At 41.5% G+C, this 27,795-nt stretch overlaps 1 protein-coding gene across 2 annotated transcripts; it reads right to left on the bottom strand.

The window, feature by feature from the left end:
- Positions 1–536: 536 nt before the first annotated feature.
- ABRAXAS1 (abraxas 1, BRCA1 A complex subunit) lies at positions 537–18,181 on the bottom strand. Of its 2 annotated transcripts, none has more exons than XM_045996622.1 (9): positions 18,052–18,181; positions 16,291–16,381; positions 12,101–12,137; positions 8,022–8,088; positions 6,415–6,608; positions 5,553–5,672; positions 4,062–4,146; positions 1,734–1,848; positions 537–1,355 (listed from the first exon to the last, which is right to left on the bottom strand). In XM_045996622.1, the coding sequence occupies exons 1-9, from the start codon at positions 18,136–18,138 to the stop codon at positions 922–924; spliced, it is 1,230 nt and encodes a 409-aa protein (XP_045852578.1). In that variant the 5' UTR covers positions 18,139–18,181; the 3' UTR covers positions 537–921. The 2 variants fall into 2 exon arrangements, with proteins under 2 accessions (XP_045852578.1, XP_045852586.1); XM_045996630.1 differs by lacking the exon at positions 18,052–18,181 and adding an exon at positions 16,718–17,192.
- Between the last annotated feature and the right edge of the window lie 9,614 nt (positions 18,182–27,795).

Genomic DNA, 27,795 nt, shown 5'->3' with positions numbered 1-27,795 from the left:
ACTGGGAATTGTAAAGGTTCAATCATGTATGTGATTTACACAGGAACACCAATATACTCACAGAGAATTTCCTAGTCTTACAACAAAAGGTTGACAAATGAACGTACAATTCTGCTTCGTGTCGCAATGAAATCTCTGTGATAGACGTATGTACCATTTTTGAGTCCCATTTTAACTGGTCTTTTCAGCTACTTAACCAGCTGCTGATCTCAGACATACTGCATTACCAGGCTTGTTCTGTACTCAAATTCTGGATTCACTCAATTTTGTGTAGAGGGATCTAGACTAGGGAAAAGAGATTTGTGCTACATTACAGTTCTGCCATAATTAGAACTACCAGATTTAGCAAATAGAAATATAGGGCATGTAATTAAATTTGAACTCCAATCAAGATTCAATTACTCATTTAAACAATAAGTTTTTAATGTTGTCCAGCATTTTATCTGGCAACTCGAGCCATTTATCATAACTTAAAGAGCAGGAGTTGCAGTGACTTAGATAAAAATGAAATACATTTTGTATTAACTTTAGACATCTTTCTGTTGTGAAAATGAGGCTAATCTTTCTTTTCTACTTTTAAAGAATGCTATAGAAGTTTAAAAGAATATCATTTAAGCTTTTCCCTCAACAGTTTTGTAAAAGGAGCAAAAAAGGGTGGGGCGCCTGGCTGATTCAGTTGGTGGAACGTGCAACTCTTGATCTTGAGGTTGGGGGCTCAAGCCCCATGTTGGGTGCAGAAATTACTTAAAATCTTTAACAAAGGCGGGGAGGGGGGTGGACCAAAAAGGTTATGGTTTTAAAATAAAGTGCTTTAAAAAATAAATGTACCAGAACTTATGTATTACTGCAAATACCTAAACACAGTAAAAACAATATAAATGGCTTGTACCCAATTAAAAATGTCCTTTTGGCCTAAAAGGATCAAAATGTAGGAGACTGTGGATATTCACCAGAACCCTTCATTTTTTCAATGTCTTCATCTGTTTCAGGGCTGCTCACTGTGGATGCTTTTTCTTGATTACTACTGTCAGTATCTGTTTTAGATGGTTTGTTCTGTATCTCTAATGGCCGTGACTTCTTGAACTGCCATCCATCATCAGTATCTAAAGCTTTACGTTTAATCATCTGTGGCGCACCCCTCGCCGGACTGGCTTCAGGAATGTCAGCATACTCTACCATTAAGGTCAGGTTGTCTATCACACTGAGCTGGTGGTTGGCAGTGCAGCTGCTTTTAGAAATATGCCTGTTTTTCAAGGAGATAACACATGAATGAAGAAATTCACTATCTGGGAAAAAGGTCCGTAAAGCTTGACAAAGAAAAATGTTCTCCTGAGGGTCTTTTTCGATGTTCTCTCCTACACAAAATAAAACAACAGTTCAACATACAATATTTGTTCCACAAAGCTTTTGTAGCAATCTGTTTTTCAGTAAAGTTAAAAAGACTTTAACTGAACAGTTATAGCAAATCCTCTAAATTGAGAAAAATGGCATGCATAATCCCAAATTCTAATTTATACGCCACTATATTCTAAAAGAAAGTTTAAGTTGTATTTTTTTAATAGCAATATAGTCTAGCTACAAATACCTTTATTCAGTAGGATTTAAGAGTATTAACAAAACAATTATTTTTAACCCTAAGGTAGATGATCAGTTAGCGTAGTCAGCTCACCCGTAATTCACATCAGTGAGAATTTTTTTAACGGAAGGTAATGATGTGTGAACTTTTTACTTACGTGCTGCTTGAATTTGTGCCTGTTTTCTTTTTTTAATTTCCCTTTTCAATCTAGTTACGTCCTTTAGTAGTTTCTCTACTGCTCGCTCACTGTGTTCTACTTTCTTGCATATACTCTGCCAAATAAAAGAATTTAAGGGCATGGATAAAATTCAAGTTGTGTACTACAGTCTAGGTTCACAAATTATAGGAAATCCTTTGTGGTACATAGTATCAAGTATTATTAGCCTTTGTAAACACTTTATTTTGCTATTTTCTGAAGGAACTCAACAAGCACTTATATGGTGCTTTATAGGTTATAAAATGTTTTCCAGATATAGTAACTTCCCATTTATACACAGCTTTATCATACCACTTACCTGCTTGATAAGACACAGAAATAAAAAAAATTTCAGTCACTTTGGAACAAAAAAATACTGCAGTATTTTGAGAGATGCACAATTACCACAAACATTTAACAAACTGACAATAAGGAAAAGTAACTTTTTTTGTTATGAAAAAACTGTTACAAATTTTTAATTAGTGTGCAAGAAATGACTTTTGAAAAGCAGACTGGCCTTACCAGTTGCTAATTTTAAGTACTAGTTAAAATACCCTTTGACTCTGATTTCATTTTGGGAATATATTTTAAGGAAATAATAAAAATTTAAGATCATGTTTCTTGGTATACTTCAAATCAAAAGTAACTAATTTCCAATTTTAGGGTAATACGTTGTTACATCTAGTTTTAGAATGTTACTTTTTTACTTCATGCTTAATTTAAAAATGGATACATTTTAGGATTATCTGCCCAGCCTATTTCTCATCATCTTGTCCACCATGCCATAAACATTTACCAGTAACCCCTTTACCAACTTTCACCCAACTGACCCAAGCCGAGAGATCACATAGCCAGCGGACAAATCCCAAACTTCTGAACAGATCTTCATGTTCTCTGGTTAGCCAGTGAATGAACAAAGAGATCTGTAGGTACTGCGCAGGAAACCAATGTGCAGACACAAGGGGAAAAAGTAAGTTCTGGTGGCATTCCAGCTCCTGGTACCAATTCCTTCCTGAAGCTTGGTTGCATTCTGTCTACATTCCTTGTTTTAGGCCAAGTTAGTACTTTGACATAAAAGTTCTAATATATTGCTATATGAAACACATTGCCATTAAAAGAACTAAAGAATAACAAAAATGCTTATTAATGTTTTTGAAATGAAAAATGCTTCATGACGTTAAATAAAAATCATGGCAGAAATTTATAAGTTTCCATCACTGTCGACTATGTAAAAGCATTTATATATTAGGGAAAAACTAGAAAATATGGCAAAGTGAAAATAGTTATGTTACAATGATGGGGTTCTGGATGTTTCTCTATTTTCTAAAATTCCCATATTACCATTCACATGAAAAAATAGTGAGCAATATTAGTAGCGTAAAATGTATTGACCTCACTTCTCTTAATATGCCTTATCGATGAATATGGTGGCATGGAATATACTACTCACATCTCCATCTGGGAGAAGCCTAGTTGACTAAAGGTCCCAGCTACCATCATTTTGGGTCCATTACTGAAGCCACGCTTCCCCTAGGCTGCTCTTAACCAATGACTGAACACAGTGGGCTATTAGTACAAGTCCATTCCAGTAAGAAAGCTTTGCTCAGAGTCCCCAGCAGCCTGGCTGAAGCCACTCTGGCCCTGCAGTCTAAAGCTCTCTCTACCCAAATGTCCTCCCATTCCTGTCTGTCTCCTTTCTCCCGTGTCAGACTCAGCATTACGACTCTACCTGTTCTTGCTCCCCCGCCCCTTTTATTTTTCTCAGGCCTAATAAATCTCTTCCATCTTGAGGTCTACTTCTGCAGCTGATTCAGTGAGATAGAATTTAATTTAGCAGGTGGTAGATTATTTTGTTCTCAAATACTGCTTCCCTTTTTATCCTGTTAAAGGATTATATTTATCCCTATCTACTGCCATGAAATAGGGATATGTAATCTGGCCAATGGAATGTGAATGGAAGTGACATGCCAGCTCTGAGAAGTTTTAAGAGCTGTTGTGAAATGTCTACCAGCTCTCTTCCCTTGTCATGAGCACATATGGGTGCTCTTTCGGTATGGATCCTGGAATGAAGACAGCACTTAGAAGAGCACAGCTACAGCCAGGATATACGGTAAGTGAGACCAAACTTTAGTTTTTGTAGGCCACTGAGACTGAGGTCTTTGTTACTGAACCTAAACTACTATAAAAATATAAACCTAATCAAATGCCAAGTTATCCCTAAAGAGTTCAGTTACCAATTTGATATGAACTCTCCAAGTAGTCTTTTAAGTGTTTGATATGTCAACTTACCTTTAATTCCTCTTGTAAAGAAGCATACATTTCATTTATTTTATGTACCTCCTTTAACGATCCGTCTTCTGTAAAAAATTCAGAGCTGCAAAAATTAGCATTTTATCAGGCAATGTATAGAAGTCACTTTAATGCCACAATGAAACATATCTGTAGTTGAAAAGATTCTTTTTACTGGTTTTGTAGGGATTATATTTTGTCAACCCACTTGTTCACAGCAAAATCAATCAGAAAACTTAGTTCATATATCTTCCCATTAGCAGACTTCAAAGTCTCTTAAGTTCTATTGCCAGAACTCAAAAGAAGGTAAGTAAAAATAAAGACTGAAGGAGAGGGGGGAAGAAAACGGTTTCCTTCTTGGCAATGGGGACTGGGGACCAGTAAATTTTAAAAATATTTTACTGAATTTAAGTCATCACTAATTAAAAGAAACGTTAGATAACAAAAAGGAAAAAAAAGAAAGGGCTAAGGCATAGTTTGTAAAATACCCCAATTTGAGACGTAAAACTTTGCATCTCAGAATCAATGAAATGTGGTATTCAGTTTCTATAAAAATGGTTAATCCTTGTGGGGACACAAAAATAAATAAAAATTGAGTCCCTTATTCTCAGTTTCCACTCTCTGTTTCCCCCAGGACTATAGCACTCTATAGTCCCAGTGTTATTTCTGACATTAACTATTCCCTTAAAGAACACAAAAAAGTGAGGCACCTGGGTGGCTCAGTGGGTTAAGCCTCTGCCTTTAGCTTGGGTCATGATCTCAGGGTACTGGGATGGAGCCCCATTTCAGGCTCTCGGCTCAGCGGGGAGCCTGCTTCCCACCCCCTCTCTCTGCCTGCCTCTCTGCCTACTTGTGATCTCTCTGTCAAATAAGTAAATAAATAAAATCTTTTAAAAAAAAACCCACAAAAAAGTCACAGTTCAGTAGCCTATACAGTACGAGTGAATCTTGGCTAAAGCCTCATATTTTTGTCATTATTTAATATTCAGTCTAATTTCACGCCTTTATAATCTAAATTGCTGCCTTAGAAAATTATTTTGAGACTAGCTATTTATTCTTAGAATACATATGTAGACTTATACAGGATATGAAACACCCCTCCTTTTTTGTATATTATAAATGGACAAGTGCTAGAAGGAAATACGCAGAAAGTAAAAACAGTCTGGTTTACTTGTGTAAGGTGGTCATGAGCTCTTTCGTTTTTATTCTGTGTAATAAAAAATAAATTTCAAAACATGAACAGGAGGGCGCCTGGGTGGCTCAGTGGGTTAAAGCCTCTGCCTTCGGCTCAGGTCATGATCCCAGGATTCTGGGATCGAGTCCCACATCAGGCTCTCTGCTCTGCAGGGAGCCTGCTTCCTCCTCTCTCTCTGCCTGCCTCTCTGCCTAATTGTGATCTCTGTCTGTCAAATAAATAAATAAATAAATCTTAAAAAAAAAAAAAAAATGAACAGGAATAAGTCTAGTGGGAAAGCAGTTGAAGAACCTCACCTGTGTGTTTTTACTGCTCGGCTAAAACCAGCGGACTCACAGGAACCTGACACGGTTTTATAACCCAGCTGTTCTGACATGCCCAGATTGGCCACCACTAACGGTATCCTGTGAAAAAGTCTGAAGAAATACAATTTTAACTTAAAGTGAAGTATTAGCATCCACCTATTACATACCTGTATAAACTTATACATGTTATATACAGAGTACACTTCCCCTGTAAGATTAAAAAAACAACAAAAAAACCCCATTCTAAACTACTTGCCTGAGATAGAATTTATTGACTTGAGGCAAGTGCCTTTTAAAAGCAGTGAAATGTGCATTGTGTAAGATAGTTGTGTGAAAATAATACTTTAATGGCTATTTTAACATGTAAAAATAGGCAGTATTGTTGAGATTTATCCTGTCTTCCATGAATAATACAATCAGCTGGTTCTCTTTTACTTAATCCTCATATTCTATGAGAGTGTTACATAACTTGGGTGGGTGCTAACTCATTTTGGTGGGCCATCAAGAATGACTTTGCTTCCCTACAGAGTCAGAGAAAAGCTGCTCAAGTACCTAGGCTTAGTTCCACATCATGTCCTTCCTTCGGCAACCAGTTCTCTACCTTATGGGAAATAATGACAAATCCTCAGTGCCCAAAACACATGTCAATGTTCCATACCGGCCTTCTAATTTCCTTATCTAACCTTCATTTTCCCATCTATAAAGAGACATGGCAGACCAACTCTGCAGGGTTATTGTGACAATCTAATGCAACAGTATTTGAAAATGTTTGGTAAGAGGCTAAAAGTAAAATGAAAGCATTAGGTATATTTTTCTATTAACTTAAAATAGCCAGTGACTGGCCAACATTTACCCCTTCTGAGGTTTATATAAGGCATGCTCCAGCCGGTGAGTAGAGCAACTTTCTGTTATTATGCTTGGTGTTAACAGTAGGAAAACAAGTTCCCGGCTAGAGAGATGATTTTGTAAGTTTTTGTGAAGCAGTCTCTCTCTGAACGTCATGATCTGGTCTGAATGACGTCGGAATTTGTACCAACCAACCACAGCCTGAGAGAGAATACAAAAAAAAAAAAAAAAAAAAAATCAGGTGTGTACCTTAATGGTTACAATTATTATGTGTCTTACTATCATAATTAAGCAATAAAGTTGACAGCCTTACAAATGGTTTTCTTAAATTTAGCAATATTTAGGGCATAGATAAACAAAGCACAAACTTCAGTATATACTTTACTCTTTTTTCTATTTTATTTTTTAAAATATTTTATTTTTAAAATAGCAAATGCCCAACTGATTGAGCCACCCAGGCATCCCTACACTTTACTTTTAAAGTATGCAAACTGATTTATAGTCAAATTACTTTCCATTTCAGTTACATGGCTACTATTTTAGTCAATATAGAGAGAAAAAAAAATTCCTAACTTCCTCTAGTTCCTAGAGGTATTTGCTATTTTAAAATCATCGTTTTCAGTCAAAATTTAAATGAAGAAAATGTCAAGGAAAACAAATTAACTTCCATTTTGGGTACTTGGTTTGCTAAATGAGTAAACTGAACCCAACAACTTTTAACTGAAATTTATATGGAAATGATATCACCTACCCCACAGAGCAGGTTTCAAAATTGAATAAGATACTATGAAATGGTTTTATAAACTGTAACATCTGCTGAACAAATTTGTAAGTATTACTAAATTTTTTTAAACTGGAAAAATAAATCTCATTCGCTGAGAACTTGGTAATTAGAAGATAAAAGCGACCGCTTTGCTTAGAGATCTGTGTACCACGACTTTAGCAACTAAGTTTTATATCTGTACATTTAAACTGAGGAAATTAAAATGAGTTCTCTTCTTTTTAAAACCAAAAAATTTTTACAGGTACATTTTAAATGTAAAATAAAATGTAATTTTATAATAAAATGTAAAATAAATATTAAAAAAGCATTTTCATCAAAGGGTGGTTTTTAAAAGAAATATCTTTTACTGAATCTACTTTTATTCTCAACTCAGAGATCAAAATGTTTTAAGAAGGAACCCCCCTCCCCCACTATTTTGTATTTGGAAAAAAAACCCTATTTTGATCACTCAACAAGTCTTAACACCGAGTACGTGTAGAGGGTCCAAATGAGGTTCTGTACAGCAAAGTCCAGCTATGAAAGTAACAGTAACGAATTAGGTCCTGGAATAACTGGTACTGGGAAGGTGTGTGGTAGGAATGGAGAAGAGGAAGAGATCAATGCTAATTAGAATAGCTGAAGAGGAGAACAAGATTAATACTTTTAATGACTAGTTCTGCTCTCAGAGCACAACTCTGAATTTCTGGAAAGAACAAGTCTTTCCTCACCTGCTTATAGGACATTGTGAAGACAAGTGCTGCTTAAAAATTCTGTTAAAGTATCAGATGCTTTTTCAGGCTGAAAATAATACATATAATACCAAACAAACAAAAGGTTAAGTCAGGGAGTACCTTTTTGACACTTGACAATATTTTCTTCAGTGCTTGCTCATTTAGTTCACCAGAAGAATTATAAAAGCTGTAAAAGCCAAAATTAAAAGCATTTCAAATAGGCTAAAAATACGATTTTACAAGCACTTTTTTTTTTTAATATTTTTTTATTTGACAGAGAGAAATCACAACTAGGCAGAGAGGCAGACAGAGAGAGAGGGGGAAGCAGGCTCCCCGCGGAGCAGAGAGCCCGATGTGGGGCTCGATCCCAGGACCCTGGGATCATGACCCGAGCCGAAAGCAGAGGCCTTAACCCACTGAGCCACCCAGGCGCCCCAAGCACTTTTAATTTTAGTTACTCCTCACCCAACCAAAATCCATATGCCCACTTGCTGGTTAGATCAAGTTCTAAAAATAATAACAGAGAAATTTCTCAAATTAACAGACTTAAAGTGGTAGAAATGTGAGGCCCATAAACAATAAGAAAGGAAAAGGAGTGGAGAAATTTCAAGAAATAAATTTGGGCATCATATTTTAAGTCTAAAACAAACTATCCATTAAATATAAAAAGTTTTAAAGTCTACACAGCCAGTTCACAATTCATTCACAATCTGCTTATTAAGATTTTTTTTATAATATTGGTACACACAAAAGAACATATGAGTAATGAAACACAACAACAAAAAGTTTACTTATTGCTAGTTCCAAAAGCTATACTTCTATTAAGTTCAGAAGCACTTTAGGTGCTGGTCGTTCTGGTGGTTTTTCTTGCGGAGGGGGGACTGGTTTAGTTGTCTTTGTTCTGCTGGAAGGGCAAAGATGTAGGAAGAATTGGGAGGATAAATCCAAGAGGTTCTAAAGTGTTTACTTTCTGCTTTCTTCCTTCTCCAATAATAGGGGCTGCAGATAACATTCTCCTCTTTTTAACATTCACTGAAATCTACAATATTCTTTTCTATGATGGTGAAATACCCGTTATGCAAACTCCTTTGTAAATAATATTCACTGTAATAAGGCTTTTACTGGCGGTTCTAACCTGTACTGAAAAAACTTAGATATATCAAACTGAAAAAAATATATTCTTATTAGCAATGTTTCTTTTTAATTTACGACTTACATTAAAAATTTTCCATCAAAAATTTTAATGGGAAGTAGACGAAATGGAGGGTCCCACCTATCAAAAGGGGATTCGCACTGATCAGGTTCCTCCACTTCAGCCGTCACTCTGACGTGAAGACTCTAAATACAAGAGTTTACTCCTGTCTCTCTAGCCTGGTCCACCTCCCACTTCTCAAACTGGGGCATAACGCAATACACCAGGTCTCTAAGAAACAACAGGATAACAGGATATAAAACACCGATTTTATGTGAAATTCCTGGGAGGAGAGGCACATTTTTATATAGAATGATACTGTGCAGAATTCATGTTAAACTGCATAATTTTTTAAGTGACTGAGTTTTAGGCTTCAGTGGACTGTTTTCCAGAAGTTTCCTCTAGATTCTTGATAAGTGAAAAGGTGTTTTTCAGTGGAAACCTTTGAGAAACAATGTTATTAGGAAAGGGTTGGCAAACGATGGAGTATTATGCCTCCATCAGAAAGGATAAATACCCAACTTTTGTAGCAACATGGACGGGACTGGAAGAGATGATGCTGAGTGAAATAAGTCAAGAGAGAAAGTCAGGTATCATATGGTCTCACTTATTTGTGGAGCATAACAAAGAACATGGAGGACATGGGGAGATGGAGAGGAGAGGGAGTTGAGGGAAACTGGAAGGGGAGATGAACCATGAGAGACTATGGACTCTGAAAAACAACCAGAGGGTTTTGAAGGGGCAGGGGGTGGGAGGTTGGGGAACCAGGTGGTGAGTATTGGGGAGGGCACGTATTGCATGGAGCACTGGGTGTGATGCCAAAACAATGAACACTGTTACGCTGAAAAAAAAAGGGGTTGGCAAACTTTTCTGTAAACGGTAAGAGAGTAAATATTTTAAGCTTTGCAGGACAGTCTCTGCTGCATATTCTTCTGTTGTTCTTTTTGTTTTTAACAACCCTTAAAAAATACATTAACTATTCAAGATGGCCCTATAAACATGGGCCATACTTTGCCACCCTCTGTATTAGCACATAAAAGTGGGCATTAAAGCTTATCCAACTGGGAGTCCAAGAAGTATGGTATCAAGAGGCTTTAACATGTTTAACTGTATTGTTCAAACAAGGAAGCGACACCATGGTATGCTGCTGGGAGCAGACCTGACAAAATCAATCCTCAATTCTTCTAGTTTCTGTTCTACTGCTAACCAGTTCTGCCGCACTGGCTCTATCATGCACTTCTTAGGCCTCATGTTTTGCTAAGGAGAAATGAAGTGTGTAAAAAACTGAGTGACAGCCTTTTCCGGTGGTTCTCCTTATGCCTCCTTCCCCTTTATCTTACAAGGCGGAAGGCTGAGGCAGGGGTTTCTCTTCACTGGATCAGACGGGCTTCCTCCATTCTAAGGCTCTATTAAATTGGTATAATTATTTAGGGCAGTTGCCAATAGACACTGAATCACTTTTCCTTTTCACTCTTCATTCCTTATCTTTTTGCTGGTCAAGAGTCCCTTAGGGAAGTACTTTTTATGAGTCTCCACCAAGAATCCCTCATTCAGCAAGTATTTTTGTATGTCCATTGTATGCAAAACACTAAGATCTCCCTCTTTCTGGTGCAGCAGTTTAAGGCCACAAGAAGCCTTGACTTTTTTTTTTTTTTAAGATTTTATTATTTATTAGACAGAGAGAGACACAGTGAGAGAGGGAACACAAGTAAGGGGAGTGTGAGAGGGAGAAGCAGGCTTCCCACCAAGTAGGGAGCCTGATGTGGGGCTCAATCCCAGAACCCCGGGATCATGACCGGACTGAAGGCAGACACTTAACAGCTGAGCCACCCAGGCACCCCAAGAAGCCTTGACTTCTGTCATCCCCTACCACAGATCTTTTTCACCCTTACCACATGCTCCACTGCAATTCTTACACAACCTCAGTGTATGTACAGTGTAACCATAAGACAGTATCACTGATTTTTTTTTTATATTTTATTTATTTATTTGACAGAGAGAGAGAGATCACAAGTAGGCAGAGAGGCAGGCAGAGAGAGGGGGAAGTAGGCTCCCTGCTGAGTAGAGAGCCCGATGCGGGACTCGATCCCAGGACCCTGAGATCATGACCTGAGCCGAAGGCAGAGGCTTTAACCCACTGAGCCACCCAAGCACCCAGTAACACTGATTTTTCAAGTACAGTTTATATAAATCATAGTTACTTCATTAAAACTACACCATGCTGTGATTATAGGTGTTTATGAAAATTCATTTGTGTGTGTACTTTTCTATATGTATGTTACACCTCAATAAAAAATTTTCAGAAATACCATAGCCTAGCGGCACTTGGGGTGGTTCAGCTGGTTAAGCGATTGCCTTCGGCTCAGGTCATGATCCGGGAGTCTTAGGATCAAGTCCCGCATCGCGCTCCCTGCTCAGAGCAGCAGGGAGCCTGCTTCTCCCTCTTACCCTCTCCCCTCTCATGCTCACCCGCTTTCTCTCTCTCAAGTAAATAAATAAATAAAATCTTTAGCCTATTAGGGCTACAGTACTATTACAATCTGTGCGACTAATAACAAATTTTTACTGTAGGAAGGCAATGGGAAGCAGGTTAGATAAAGAACCTAACCAGTTAACAAAGGATGACATTAGATATGTGGTAAGTGAGAAAACAAGTGATGAAACAGGCTGAACAAGAGAGTAGAAAGAAGGGCTGCTGCTGTATGAGAACGAGGCAGTGAGCTGACTCTATGCAGTGCGGTGATGAGTGTGAGAAAAGCAACCTTCCTGGTGAACGGGCAGCTGGGAGTCAGCGGAGACCGGCTACAAGCACGCAGCAAACAGAGAGAAGCAACTATCAGACAGGGTTGAAATGAACAAGTGAATTTTCAGGTATTTTTTAAAAAGTCTTTTCATTTTTATCAGTACCACCATGTATAACTGGTAATTAAAATGTTTCGTGTAAAAAGTGACTTCATTTGCAGAGGGTAATTTTCACATGGATCACGTACTTGCTGTGACTACTTACCTGAAGAGCTGATAGCATGGAATGTATTTCTGGATGTCTGGAAAAGAGGAATTTTTTGCCAGGATTACATTACTATTCATTTGAACAGCATATCTTGAGTGAAGAAGTACTTCAGCATTATCTCATTTAACCCTCACAACAAACCTGCGACACAGATTTACATCATTCCTTCCATTTAAAAGGTGAGGTAACAGGCAGAGAGAATGGTGGGGCCAAAATTCAAACCCAGTGCCTCAGGCTTAACTTGAACACTACATTCCCTCTAAACAGGTTTCATAATGAACGGCAACACGAGAGATGAATTTAAAGTCGCTCTATTTTCGCTGAGTTCCAAAAAGGTTATATTCTAATTTTACCCAGTTGACAACAGCAGCAGCTAAAGGGATTATCTTCTATTATTCCAAGTAGTTGCTTCATAAAGGATTTGTTTTTTTTTTTTTTTAAAGATTTTATTTATTTATTTCACAGACAGATCTCAAGTAGGCAGAGAGGCAGGCAGAGAGAGAGGAGGAAGCAGGCTCCTTGCTGAGCAGAGAGCCCGATGCCACTGGGATCATGACCTGAGCTGAGGGCAGAGGCTTTAACCCACTGAGCCACCCAGGCACCCCATAAAGGATTTGTTAATGTCAGCTCCAGACTAAGAAACAAAAAACCCAGTGTCTTTTAGGAAGCGAGTTTTATTCTCGCCAATAAAAATACACCTAAATTCTGGTAGCTGCAGATACTGTGAAAAAGAGAGAAAATTCTATTGCATAAGACATCACTATAAATCTTGCAGGAAATATCAAGATGAATATAGTGTTCCCTCTAGCAGTTCAAACTATCAGATTTTTCAAAATTATTGCAGAACGACAGGAGTGAAACATCCACACCTGGTCACATGGCAACCTGCCAAGAGAACACAAGTTCTGGGGCGCCCGGCTGGCTCAGCTGGCAGAGCATGCGACTCCTGACCTCAGGGTTGTGGATCTGAGCCCCACTCCGGGTGCAGAGGTTAGTTTAAAAACAACAAAGAGAATGCAAGTTCTTCCAGGCTTCCCACTTTTAAGGGTCCCTTGTGTCAAAAATCAAATTTTACCAGGCAGCACTTACTGGATCACTCTAACAACAACATGTATTTCAGACAGTTCCCGTGACATGCCCTATTTGTGTGCCAGATCGTAGCCAGAGTACTGAAACTTTTTTAGTCACTTAAATCAAGGACATCAGTTCGAATACAGAGAATCAGTGACTCTTCAGCGAGATGAGGAAAGCCATTCTCAGACTGCTGCTGAACAATCTCTTCTGAAACATCTATCTGAAGGCGGAGACATCGCTGCGTGTTTGTACCTGCAAGTGCCCCCTTAAAGAGAAAACTACATGAAATCATCCTCTCAATAACTTTATGTGTATATTAATAAAAATAATTCAGTCTATTTAAAAAAGAGAAAGTGACCATCCTCTTTAGACAACTTTCTCCTAGCAAATGGATGTTATCCTCGATATATCCCTGTCTGAAAACAAAACAAGACTGAACAGAAACGGTCCGTTACTGATAATTGACCGAACATACTCTGATGTATGTCTAAAAATGTGTATGATGAAAATCTCATTAACCAAAACAGTGTAGTAATTTGCAGATCTTGGATTTTACTTGTTAGTCATCCAGTAATGCAGCATTTTAAAATAATCCGAGCAATTACTTAAGTGTTCCTACAGCAATAATACCCTGAAGTTTAACACTGTTCCCAGCACAATGGAGTTGTTCAATAAATGGTTGCTTAAACTCCTTAAAATACGTCTGGTTACCCTGGGCAGCATGCCACTTACAATTAGGGGGGAAATGCCCCAAGGGTTTGCTTTTAAAGTCTGTGTCTGGAAGCACCTGGGTGGCTCAGTGGGTTAAGCGTAGGACTCTTGGTTTTTGGGTCGTGTCATGATTTCAGGATCCTGAAATTTAAGCCCGCATGGGTTCCACGTGGAACCTGCTTAAAATTTTCTCTCCCTCTGCCCCTCCTCCCATTAAATAAATAAATCTTTTTTTAATCATTATTTTTTTAAAAAGGTTTTATTTACTTGTCAGAGCACAAAAAGGGGAGCAGGCTCCCCGCTGAGCAGACAGCCCAATGTGGGGCTTGATCCCAGGACCCTGAGATCATGACCTGAGCCCAAGGCAGATGCTTAACGACTGAGTCACCCAGCTGTCCCTCAAATAAATAAATCTTTCTTATTTTTATTTTTTAATAAATCTTTAATAAAAAATAAAGCTTGTGTCTGAGCTGAAAAAAACACCATTAACAAAGTAAAATTACAAACTGTATAAATATGTGCAACACAGGACAAAAGCCCAATTACCTCACATTATAATGTAATTTACAAATCAGTAAGAAAAAGCAAACCAGTTCAGCAGAAATATAGTCAAAGCATGCAACAGGCCTGTCTTTTTCAAAAACAAAAGCTGCCCCCAAAGAAATAAACAACCTCATTTGTAATTAAATACAAATTAAAATTGTTTTCATTTAACAAATTGGCAAAGATTAAAAAATTGGTAGCAACAGTACGTGCACCCCGGCACTTTTACGTATCATGGAGGAATCTTAAGATAGCATGACTTTTCCAAAGGCAGCGGTCTATAAGGAATCTGACTTTCCAATAGACTCAAGCATAGAGATATATGCACTATGGAAGTGTTTATCATTATATTGTTTTGTATTAACAAACAAAACAGAAAGTCATTCATAGCTGATTATGTAAGTGCTGGTATGTAAATACAGCGTAAATACAGAGCCATTAGAAAGAAGGGCAGATTATACACATTGATACTATTGTGTGCTAATAGAACAGTATCAGTGGAGATACTTATCTTGGAAACATTTATCCATGTATAGGATAATCCCATTTGTATATATGTAAATATATACACATTTATATACCTGTGTATTGTTAATGAGCAAAAAGATACTTGCAAAACGGGATGCCGCAGAGGAGACTCTAAAGAGACTGAATTTACATTATATACTTACTCCAAATATATATGCTACATTTATATACACATGTAAATTTACATATATACTTGCATTTTTAACCTTTTAAAGTGGCAAACAAAAAAATGACATACATGACTATAACTGATACACAATCTTTCTGGAAAGCAATTTGCTAATACAGATCAATAACCTTAAAAATGCTCATCCCTGGGGCGCCTGGGTGGCTCAGTGGGTTAAAGCCTCTGCCTTCGGCTCAGGTCATGATCCCAGGGTCCTGGGATCGAGCTCCGCATTGGGCTCTTTGCTCAGCAGGGAGCCTGCTTCCCTCTCTCTCTCTGCCTGCCTCTCTGCCTACTTGTAATCTGTCAAACAAATAAATAAATAAAATCTTTAAAAAAAAAAAATGCTCATCCCTTCTGACACCATAAAACCACCCCAAGGAATCTATGTATTATCAATGTAGAAAAATGTTTAAGGATGTTCACTGTAGTGTAACTTATGAAAATGAAAAACTGAATAATTTATGTAAAGGACTGCTAAAGTCCCATAGCGAATACAATGCAGTTACCAATGATGATACTTAGAGACTTGTTTAACATGGGAAAGTGGTCATGAGACAATCTGATGTCATCATGCCACATCTTTTATAAACCACACCAATTTTGTTTTTCAAAATATGCTTAGAAAAAAATCATATATTAGGTAATCTGAAAACCCCCTATAGATTTTTATGTTTCCTTTTCCCTTCTTCCTGAAAAAATAAGCTGCCATTTGCTGCAGGTGCTTCACCACCCATCCCTCAACCTCTCCGCAGGCTGGCCGTTCCATTACACTCCGCAAGCTACTTAGGGTTTGCAGTGATCTAATCAGTATTTTTCAGTTCTTCTCTTCCAACTTCTCTGCAGTATTTTATACTTTTGTCTGAACTGTTTTATATTTTTGGGGGGAGGGGGAATTGCTTGCTGGGCCATCTTCCTGCCACTTAAATATAAATAGGAGCTATTCCATCCTTTTTCTGCAGGGTAGTCTTACATACATATTATGTCCCACACTCTTTCTTGCTTTATAGTAGACCATGGTCATAATTTTAACTGAAAAATGAATGCAACAAAATCTGCTTTAACATGCTTTATCTGTTTCTTAAAACAATTTAAAAACTCATTTATGCTGATCCTGTTCAGCATAAACCACCAAATATAAGAGACACAGAAATAAATGACTCACCAATTGTATAAATAACTTCAACATCATCCATTTGGGAATCAGTAATACTATTCTTGGCTTCACCTTTCACTTCGCCAAGAAGAAAACCTTCCTATAAGGATAAAAATAAGCAGTATATGGAATAATGTGGTTGAATTAACTACTCAGTCACTTAACTAACCAATATTTCCCAAGTGTTTCACAATGCATACAAAATGTGGGAAACAGCCCCAGGTACCCAAAAGCAAGCCCAGGTGCACTTCCAGTGTAGTCGGGAAACAGGAACAGCAGAGAGACCGCAACTAAAACAGCGAGTAGAAGAGACTGTAAATACCTCACCTCGAACAGAAAAGGCTTAAGGTCAGAAACAACACAAGTATTTGGAGGAGGAGGAGCAGAGCAGTCGCCTGGGAACAGAGAAGGCTCCGTTTCTGAGTAATGAACTCACAGATGGGAACAGCAGCGATAATGGAACGTCCCCAGTAACTAGTCAAAGACTGGACTCTGGAAGCCAGAGGGGATGCTTCTGAGCTATGGAATGACACGATGGTTAGAGTTTGCAGATTAAAAACTGTGCAGAGTATTAAAGGTCTGGAATTCGGTCTGATTTCTAAACGGGGAGCTGTGGGTCCTGCTCGTTTCTAAAATGCAGGCATTTGCCACAACAGCAGCGATGTCTTTGAATTTCGGGTTTTTCAATGACTTCACTTGGCACAATGAAAGACCCAAGATGCTTAATAGACAATAAAGGAATTTGTCTTCTTTCTCATGAGTCAAGAACGCCCCCCCCCCATGAACGAAGACCAGAAGGAGGAGGTTTCAGTGATGAGTCTTGACCGGGGTCTCCGGCTAACCCCCGCAGCTCCACCGCCGGTGCCGCGCACAGACCCCGGGAGGGATGCGGTCCGGGAGCAGACGCGGGACCGGGCCCGGCTCCCTCGGTGGACGGCCCGCGCGCTCCCGCTTCAAGCCGCAGAGACCAGGGGCCCCGCACTCTGCTGACACCGCGGCCAGACGCCCCGAAGCGGTCCGCAGGCCGAGCTGCCCCGCGCGCGTTCCTGGCGGGGGGTCTGCCCGGCCCTGCAGCTGCGCGCGCGAGCGACACCCGTCCCAGCCTGGTGGGGACCGTGCCCAGAACGCTCTCAGCGACCGCGGACGCCGCAGGACCGGCGACCCCGCGCCCGCCAAACCGGCCCTGCCCGGGGCGGAACTCAGACGCGGCTGCTGGGCTCCGACTTCCCGGGCTTCTCGCAAGTTTCGAGCCGCGTCCCGCACTTGAGAACCCGCTTCGCCACTTGGCGCAGGGCCGCGAGGCCGGCACAGCACGACCTGCCCGCACCGGAGGAGACACGGAGGCGCTTCCGTCCCAGCGGCGCCCCCGCCCCGAGCGGACGCACACCGCCCCCGCGAAGCCCTCCCGGGCGGCAGCCGGCCGCGGGCGCGTCCCGCACGAGAACCCCAGCGGCCCGCGGCCGGCGAACGCGCGCGAAGACCTCCGGCCCCGGGAGCGAGCTGCGCCCGAGGAACGGGGAGCGCGGAACGGGGCGCGGGACACGCCGGTCGGCGAGGAAACAGACACCGGCCAGAGGGGGCGGGGCTCGTCCCGCCAGAGACCCGGCGGCCCCCAGGACGGCCCCGGAGCGGGAGAGGGCGGGGCGCCGAGAGCCCGCGGGGCGCCGTCGGGGAGCTCCTGGGCGGGGACCGGGGAAACGGCGGCGGGGGCGGCCGCGCGCGGGGCCTCTTCCGAGGCGACGCCGGAGCCCGCCTCGCCCCACGGCTCACCGTGTCCGAGTCGGTGTTGAGGTGCTGGAAAGCGAGCGCGCCGAGCACAAAGCCGGAGAGCACGGCCGACGTGCTCTCGCCCTCCATACTTCCGCCGGCGCCGCGCCGCGAGGGGGTGCAGGGGCGGGGCGCGCCGGGCCCGCTCCTCTGCGTCGCGGCGGCGGGGCGGGGCCGAGGGGGCGGGGCCGAGCGGGTGGGCGGGGCCGAGCGGGCGGGCCGGCCGGGTGGGCGGGGGCCGAGCGGGCGGGGCCAGCGTCGGCGCACCAGACGCTGCGCGCACGTCGGGAGGAGCGGGCCGCGGGAGGCTCGGGCGCCCTCTGCCTGCAAGGGGGCGGCCACGGGGTGGGGGTGGGGGCGCGTCTTCCCGAGCGGAGCGGTCGCCATCGCGGTCGCACCGGGGCTTCGGCTTCAGACTCCGCGCTCGAAGCGGACGCGTGTTGGGACGCGGCTGCGCAGCACCGTAACGCGCGTCTGCGTGTGCGCACTTTCCGCCATGAGCGGCGCGGACGGGGTGGAAGCTCCGCGGGCGTCACGGTAACCGCCGAGGGAGGTGCCGCGTGCTCGGCCGCGGAGTCCGTGACCCCTCCTACTCCCAGGGACTGCGGCGGCGCTGGCGGATCCAGAGGCCGCGCCCGCGCCCGGTCCAGAGCCTGCCGCGACGTCCGCCTGTGGGAGCGCGGCTTTCCCCGCGGTGTGGCCGACTCGTAGAGTTCGGGCCGCGGCGTGACCGCGTGGACGTTCCCGCGCCGCGCGAGTGCGTGCAGCGGCGTTTCCCGGGGGGACAGTCAGACCCGGCTGCGTGGCCGCGGCTCAGTCCGGGTCTCGGGGCGTCTGTTGGCTGAGTCGCGCCGCGTGGGGGTGTTTCTTACCGCAGTTAAGTTTCCTGCCTTCATTTTAGCGAGTCGCTCTGCGCATGAAAACCTCCACGAAACTTCTGTTTTGTGAATGGCAGCGATCTGGAGCATTAAAAATAAAATGTAAGACTATTCCACGAGACCAGAAGTAAACCCTCAATATAAAGTCAAATAATGTTCAACAAACGGGCCAAGACCATTCATTAGGGAAGGGACAGTCTTTCAACAAACGCGAAAGAATAATGTTAGACTCTTACCTGCACCGCAGACAACAGTTAGCCCAGAATGGATCAGAGATGTCAATGTAAGGCCTGAAACTGAAGCTGTTAGAAGACGACATGGGGGGAAACTTCACGACGTTGGATTTAGCGATGATGTCTTGGATAACACCAAAGGCACAGACAACAAAGGAAAAAATACAGAAATTGTACTCATCAAATTAAAACCTTTGTCAAAGAACATTATGGAGAGAGAGAAAAGGCGACCCACAAAATGGGAGAAATATTTGTAAACCATGTATCTGATAAGAGATTAATGTCCTGAATATATATAAAGAACAACAACTCCATGACAGTAATACAACCCAATTTAAAAAGGAGGAAAGAACGTGAAAAGACATTTCTTCGAATAAGATATACAGATAGCCAATAAGCACACAAAAATAGACTTAACACCACTTGTCATTAGGGAATGGGGGCACCTTGGTGGCACTGATCACTAGGGAAATGCAAATCAAAACCACAGTGAGATACTGCTTCACACGCATCAGGTTACCAAGGGTATAATAAAAAGTATGTTTGGTCTTTGTCCCTGCCACCAGGAACAGTGCTCCTGAAACTCTTAGAGTCTCCAAAGTGATACAAGTATCATTTGCTCAAGTGACTGCAGGTGGGGGAGCCTGATAACACAAGGATGGGCGCTAGTTGCTGCAAACCTTGATTAGACTAGAACTTTTAGCTCCATTCCTGACCTCTTAGGTGAGAGGGCCTAAAGATTAAGTTTAATCACCAGTGGCCAATGATTTAATCAATCGTGAAAGGAATGAAACCCCATTACGGCTCTTTAAGAATGGGATTTCCCAGGACGCCTGGGTGGCTCAGTCGGTTAAGTGTCTGCCTTTGGCTCAGGTCATGATCCCAGGGTTCTGGGATGGAGTCCTTGTTGAGCAAGGAGCCTGCACTCCCCCTCGCTTGTGCTCACTCTTTTCCTCTCTCTCTGACAAATAAATAAAATCTTAAAAAAAAGAAAAAAGAAAAAAAGAATGGGATTTCCCTGAAAAAAGCAAGCGTCTGAGAAGTCTTATAAAATTTGTTGTCTCAGCTTCTCTTTGAGAAACTAATAAAAAAATTAAATTAGTTAACAAGGAAATGGGGGAAAGGCGAGAGGAGAGCCAAAGAACTCTCAGTAAGTAGAAATCTTCAGATGGTTATTAAGAAATAAGGTAAATAAAGCAGATCTAGACGGGGTTGAAAAAAGGTCTTAGTGTAGCACTATTGAAGACGGGGTAGACCAAATGAATCCCTTTCTGGTTCCCCAAAATTAAAATGCCCCAAACAAGTTTGCTCTATTTACCCCAGTTTGGAGGAATTTAAAAAGCTGGAAGGCAAAGAGAAACCTGGCCTGGAATCACCTGGTGCAATAAATAAATAGGCAGATCAACCTAGATAAAGACTGACACATGGGCCAGGGTCCCTTGGCTTGGGACCCAAAGCTAACACTCGGGAACGGGTAAAATGGTCAGAGGATGAAGAAGAGAAGTTCTTGAGATTTCTGGACACAGGAGACGCATGCACTGTGGTACCAACACCTGCTGGTGAAGCCCTACCATGGGCTTCAGTCAGGTTGAGGGGATATAGAAATATAAGAGTTGATAGAATTAAGGTGAAAGTTTGACGATTGTAACGCTTAAACAGGCTTTATGTGAAGAGGTTGTGTCTACTTTATCTGAATGTTTTGTGGGAATAGATACTGTTAAAAACAAGACAACAAGCCTTAAGCGGCATCCCTTCTGCAAAGCCCCTCCCCAAACTGAGACTTAGCTTGGTTTCTGCTCTTCCAGAGACGGAATCTTCAGCTATTGCCTCCTCAGCACTAGTTAGGCCATCTGCCTGATAGACCCTTTCTATGCCCAAAAGGAAAGCAAACTCGCAAGTGCCAACCTGCTTTTTTGTCTAGTACAACTTCCTTGTTCCTGCTCCCTTCTGCCTATAAAAGTTTTTCATTCTGGGGGCACCTGGGTGGCTCAGTGGGTTAAGCGTCCGACTCTTGGTTTTGGCTCAGCTTATGATCTGGGGGTTCTGGGATCAAGCTCCACGTCAGACTCTGGACTCTGCACGGACTCTGCTGGAGCTTCTCTCCCTCCCTCTGCTCCTCCCTTACACACTCTCTCTCTCTCTCTCTGAAATAAATAAATAAAATCTTAGAAAAAGTCTTTCATTTTGTACAGCCCTTTCTATCTGCTAGATTGGATGCTGCCGATTTATGAATCACTGAATAAAGCCAATAAGATCTTTAACATTACTCAGTTGAATTTTGTTTTGTAACAATATTACAACTGACTAGCAAATGATTTTCCTACATAGCGTGGGGCAACGGGCTCTGGTGGAGGCCAGCAAGCAGTGCAGGAGATCAAAGTGGGAAGCCTGCTTCCGCCTCTCCCACTCCCCTTGCTTGTGTTCCCTCTCTCGTTGTCTCTCTCTGTCAAATAAATAATAATAATAATTTAAAAAGACAGGGCATCTGGGTGGCTCAGTTGGTTAAGCGACTGCCTTCAGCTCAGGTCATGGTCCTGGAGTCTCAGGATCGAGTCCTACAATGGGCTCCCAGCTCCACGGGGAGTCTGCTTCTCCCTCTAACCTTCTTCTCGCTCATGCTCTCTCCCACTGTGTCTCTCTCAAATAAATAAATACAATGTTTTTTTTTTTAAAGACACAGAAAACCAGGGCTCTTAATTCCTTTTTTAAAAAATATTTTACTTATTTATTTGAGAGAAAGCATGAGAGGAAATTTCATTTTCAACTTCAATTATTCTAACTGGTACTTTGCTTGTTCATGAAACTGAGACATCATTTAGCCATTTTAATTTATTCTCTTGTAAATTACATCAATATAGATTTCTCTTTTTCTATTGTTGTTTCTATCTTATTGATTTAAATGAGTTTTGATATATTAAAAGAATTAAGTTTTCTCTATCAAATATTCTAAGTGTTTTTGTCAGATTTTTTTTTTAACTTTTGTGTTTAAGGTAATCATTTTTAATACAGAAATGTAAAAATTTGTGTTTAAATCTTTCATTCATGTTCTGTATCTTTCTAAGGTGTCAGGTTTAGGAACACTTCCCTGTCTTATGATTTAAAAACTTCTTTTTAAAGATTTCATTTATTTATTTGACAGACAGAGATCACAAGTAGGCAGAGAGGTTGTTTTGGGGGGGGGGTGGGGAAGCAGGCTCCCTGCTGAGCAGAGAGCGCTCCATCCCAGGACCCTGAGATCATGACCTGAGCGAAGGCAGCAGCTTAACCCACTGAGCCACCCAGGTGCCCCTAAAAAACACTATTTTAAATAAGAGGTGATTACTAATTGGGATTAATGGACTAATGGGTGAATGGATCCATGCTAGAGATCGTTTACCAAAGTCTAAATGCTGGATTCACACAAACAATAGAATTAATTTTAAAAGGCTTTAAAAAAGATAATTGGGGGATGCCTGGGTGACTCAGTTGGTTAAGCCGCTGCCTTTGGCTCAGGTCATGATCCCAGAGTCCTGGGATCAAGTCCCGCGTCGGGCTCCTTGCTAGGCAGGGAGTCTGCTTCTCTCAGCCTCTGCATGCCAGTCGGCCTGCTTGTGCGCTCTCTCTCTTTCTCTGACAAATAAATAAATAAGATCTTTTAAATAAATAAATAATAAAAAAGATAATTGGTACCTTTCTTCACTGAAAGGATCTCGTGCTCCTTGGGAAAAAGGCTGATTTCAAGGACTGACAGAACATATAAGATGAGCCCGAAACTTTTTTTAATTCCAGAAAGTAAAGATGGGCTCAAAGAATGATGTAATAGTCAATTTGACATAAGAATCAATTAGAGAAGGTGAAACTGACCAAATCTGAGGCAATTTAAGTATCAAAATCATGATAGTCATGGATTATGTCCCATTAAAAAAAAAATAAGAATCTTGGAATCCATACTGATAAATTAACAAATAAACAATTGGCCTCAGAGAAAGCTCTTTTACTTTCAGTAGAATACCAACTAATAAATGTAGACAAAATAATGAAATTAGAAAATCTCTTTTGAAACTGTCAGCATCATCATCATCATCATCATCAGTACAGGCAACAGATACTACAACTGGTGGGTAAAGTTTGAGTAACAGGCTGTTAATATAGTCTCCAAGTATCTTCCCAAAAGATGTTTGTGAATGACAGGAGGAAAAATAATTTTACAAACGCCACCTTAACCAAATAATGAAAGTTAACATCACCAGTAAAGGGACAAATCAAGATTGGATGCTTCCTGATAGGTTGCTCTGAGAATAAAACACCATATCTGTGATATTCTTGCTAAAAGAGCATCACCTGAATTTTATCACAAAGAAACACCAAATTCAAATTGAGGAACACTTTCCAGAATAACTGACCTGTACTCTTCATGAAGCCCAAAGACTAAGAAATCGCTCTAGATTCAAGAAAACTAAGAAAACTGGACAGCTAAATGCTGTAAGGAATAACCCACAATGACAGAGACGAACTGGTCCAAACATTATTGAAGTATTGTTGAAAAATTGCTTTACCTGATTTTACCTTGCTTTATCTATAATTAGCATACTATAATAGGAAAACCTGAGAAATGGAGACTTTGGAATCTCTATTTTAAGCACTCTTTAAAAAATTCACAGGGGTGCTTGGGTGGCTTTGTACCTTAAGTGCCCAATTCTTAGTTTTGGTCAGGTCATGATCTCATGGGTTGTGGGATGGAGCCCCGAGTTGGGCTTCAAGTTCCCTGGGAGTCCGCTTGAGATTCCCTCCCCTGCCCTTTCTCTGACTCCTGCGCGTGCCATATGCATGCCTCTCTTTCTCTCAAATAAATGATCTTAAAACAAATTTACAAATAGGCCTCCTCCAGTTACCCAAATTGTAAATCTTTGAATACGTTTGAAATATTTTTTTGTAATAGTTTGTAAATTTTCTGTTCACACTAAAACTTCTCTGCCATGCTCTAAAATTTGCTATATAAATATATATATTGTTTTTCCAACATGGGGAATTCCTTTAATATAGTCTATTAATGATAATTTTTAAAAACACCCCATTTTATAGGTGAAATGCTTAAGGAACTATGAAAGACATTTTCAGAAATGTCATTGTGCATATCATTCCCAAAACTTTAAGAATACAAAATGAGACAATCTAGTACAAGAGCAGAACAGTTAGAATTTCCTAAAAAGCATAATCTTCCTTGATTTAAAGTTTTACTCCAGCATCATCATCACCATCATAATACAATCCCTACCTCAAAATCCCCATAAACTTTCACCACATGAAACATTTATGGGATGTTCTCACGAAGATTGGCTTGACTCCTATGTGACAGATTCCTCCCTGCTACATTTCTGATGTTGTCAAGTGTTTTCAAAATACCATTTTCATAGTATATGTCCAACATGTATGAGATACATTCCCAAAACAAGTATTACTAGGCGTATTCCTCCTTCATGTACTACCATAAGATATACGAAGAGACACCAGAAGAAGTCAGCTTTAGAATATACTACAAAGGAACATTTTGGACCTTATATAGGTTTCCGAAACTCCAACGCATACTGTTGTGGGAATGTGCTTCCCAGCTGTACTAGTTTTCTAGGGCTACCGTATCAAAACTCCACAGACCTGGTGACTTAAATGATGGAAATTTATTTCTCACAATTCTGGAGGCTAGAAGTCCAAGATCAAGGCGCCAGCATGATCGCTTTTTTCTGAGGCCCTTTCCCTTGAGTTTGCAGAGGACTTCCTCCTCACTCTGTCTTCACATGGTCTTCCCCTATGCACGAGCATCACTGGTATCTTCTTGTATATCCACATGTCCTCTTCTTATGAGGACATCAGTCACTTGGATTAGGGCACACCCTAATGACCTCATTTTAACTTAATTACTTATTTAAAGATCCTACCTGCAAATATAGTCACAGTCTGAGGCACTGTTGGTTAGGACTTCAGCATAAGAATTTTGGGTGGCTGCCGTTCATATCATGGGCCTGATGTGTTTGGGATCCTGGATATCCTCAGATTCATTAAGTGGTTTCCCTAAGCAGACTTCTTTTTTTTTTTTTTTTTTTTTTTTTTTTTAAATTTTATTTCTTTATTTGACAGAGAGAGATCACAAGTAGATAGAGAGGCAGGCAGAGAGAGTGAGAGAGAAGCAGGCTCCCTGCCGAGCAGAGAGCCCGATGCGGGACTCGATCCCAGGACCCTGAGATCATGACCTGAGCCGAAGGCAGCGGCTTAAACCACTGAGCCACCCAGGCACCCCCCCTAAGCAGACTTCTAAAAATGGAACTCTTTCTCCAAACAATCTATATATCAACAAGATGTCATTGGGTATTGTCAGAGATAAACAAAGCTGGACAAAGCTTTTAATTAGTAACTAGTGCCATAGGGGAAAGAATTGAGCTCCGTTCTAATTTGTTCAGAGGTGACAGGGCGTTTTAAAGGGAGAATGAGGGGATGCCCGGGTGGCTCAATTGGCTGGGCATCTGACTCTTGGTTTCAGCTCAGGTCATGGTTGCATGGGTGGGTGAGATCCAGCACTGTGTTGGATCCAGACTTGGCTGGTAGTCTGCTTGGAGTTTCTCTCCCTCTACTCCTCCCCCAATTTTTTTTTCTCCTCTCAAATAAATAAATAAATAAATAAATAAATAAATAAATAATTTTTGAAAGAGAGATTGAGAGTATAAGGAGGGGGAGCAACTACAGGTTTGAGCAGAGTCAGGGAAGTGAAAAATTACATAAAAAGGGTAAGAGTTTTGGTCAACATAGATGTGATTAGACTGTCTGTTTCTGTTAACTAGCACTTTTTAGAATTAAGCTTCCTCCCTCCTCCAAAAGTTCTAGGAGGCAAAGACCCTATCCTTCCTGATGATTACATTTTTGGGTCCTTGAGAAAGACACTCCTGGTTATAGGAAATACAAATACATCTCAAAGGGATGCACAAAGGATTTGTAATTATAAGTCCTTTTTAGTAAATGCTCTAAGAAAGGAACATCAGGGCCTATTATTGGGTATTGGCTGAAACAAACAGCAAGTTCTTTTGGCAGTCTTGAGCTTTTCCAGGGGGCAGACAGGGGGAGGGGGCTGTTGGTCATCCAGGAACCTAGCTTTAGTCTGCTAGAAACCATGCTAGAGTTTGGTCAACCTTCTTAGTGCATGGGTTTGGATTGGAGCAATTTGCGCTAAGAGTTTTTATTTGTGTGTTTGAAAAATTTTTTTAATTAATTTATTTATTTAAGAGAGAGAGAAGGCATGTGCATGGGAGTGGGGGAGGGGGCAGGGCAGAGAGGGAGGGAGGGGGCAAGCTGACATGGGGCTCAATTTCACAACGCTGAGATCATCACCTGACACAAAACCAAAAGCTGGTCACCCAACCAACTGAGTTACCCAGGGGCCCCAATGCCAAGAGTTTTTATAGTCCTTGGTATCAACATCTTTCTCCCATGATCTTTGGATAAAGATCCGTGATCTAACAATGAACTTTAAAATTCCTAAATATCATTCTGAAACAATAGAAGTGACTACAATTCTTTCCAACCATTGGGCTTTCCAACTATTGGATTAACTGACCCTGGAATGTTCTAGAATATTATCAGTGCCAGTGCATCTATATGCCTTAATTGGAAACTAGGCCTTGAAGGGCCTTAAAGAAACCCAGGAGACATCAAGAATAGAAAAGAGATGTGGGGGAGGGTCCCTGGGTGGCTCAGTTGGTTAAGCAGCTGACCCTTGACCTCAGCTCAGGTCTTGATCTCAGGGTCTTGAGTTCGAGCCCTGCACTGAGCTCCATAGCCAGATGTGGAGCCAACTAACAACAACAACAAAAACAAAAGCAAAGAAAGAAAAGAGACATGGGACCGATAATGGAAGCTGTCATCTAATTATTTTCTCACAAAGCCATATAAAAATCATTACTTGATTTGTTTAACTCCATTCAGGGCATATGTCCTCCACACTCAGGCCAACTAAAGGAAGACAGCAACTGATGTCTTCAAGTTACCTTAAACTGCACATTTATGTTTCCTTGATGAGAATCCCTGGGACATTTCTTCCTGTACCTTCCTGTACCTCATCAAAATGCAGCGTGTAACCTGGACATGATTCTGGTGAGCAGGATTTACAGTCTCAGCCCCCAAGGTTTGCTTTAGCTCCAGGAAGCCACCTAGCAGCTATCGTCTAACTGATCACACAGGGGTAGAAAGCCCTGGCCACTTTGGCCCAAAGAGGGACAAGACTGATGGGTCCTGTATGCCCCTGAGCTCCTTGTGGCTTTGGCTGAGGCTTTTCAGGTCTGCATGACAGTTTGTTTTCATCTTCTGCCTTATCCTCCTCCCGCCCACCTCCCGAGTGTTCATTCCTAATAAACGCCCCATAGGCAAAATTCCAGCTCAGTGTTGGCTTTCAGAAAACCCAGCTCGCGCCAGTGGTCAGTGGGACTTTCCAAATATTCAAAACAAATATGTTGCTCATATTTTATTAGGAAGATAAATTACCAGGAGCAGTCGGAGACCCTGCATGTCTGGTTTCTACTGTTATGCCCGAGTTTTTGTGTCTGAGAGACCACCAAGGAGCCAACACCAATGCAATCACACGAGGGTTTATTCGACAAGCTTAAGCTTGGGCCCAA

The sequence above is a fragment of the Meles meles genome, chromosome 2, assembly GCF_922984935.1.
Source record: "Meles meles chromosome 2, mMelMel3.1 paternal haplotype, whole genome shotgun sequence".
Taxonomy (NCBI): Eukaryota; Metazoa; Chordata; class Mammalia; order Carnivora; family Mustelidae; genus Meles; species Meles meles.
The sequence above is the reverse complement of the archived record's forward strand: the minus strand, read 5'-3'. Positions and strand labels throughout refer to the sequence as shown.

Bases quoted from the DNA above. Each gene is read 5' to 3' on its own strand.
- ABRAXAS1 (XM_045996622.1), bottom strand. From the start codon at position 18,138: ATGGAGGGCGAGAGCACGTCGGCCGTGCTCTCCGGCTTTGTGCTCGGC. The intron at 4,147-5,552 runs GTGAGGTTCTTC...TAATTTTTGCAG, and splicing joins CGAGCAGTAAAAACACACAG to CTCTGAATTTTTTACAGAAG. The intron at 1,849-4,061 runs GTAAGTTGACAT...TTTATTTGGCAG, and splicing joins CTTTACAAGAGGAATTAAAG to AGTATATGCAAGAAAGTAGA.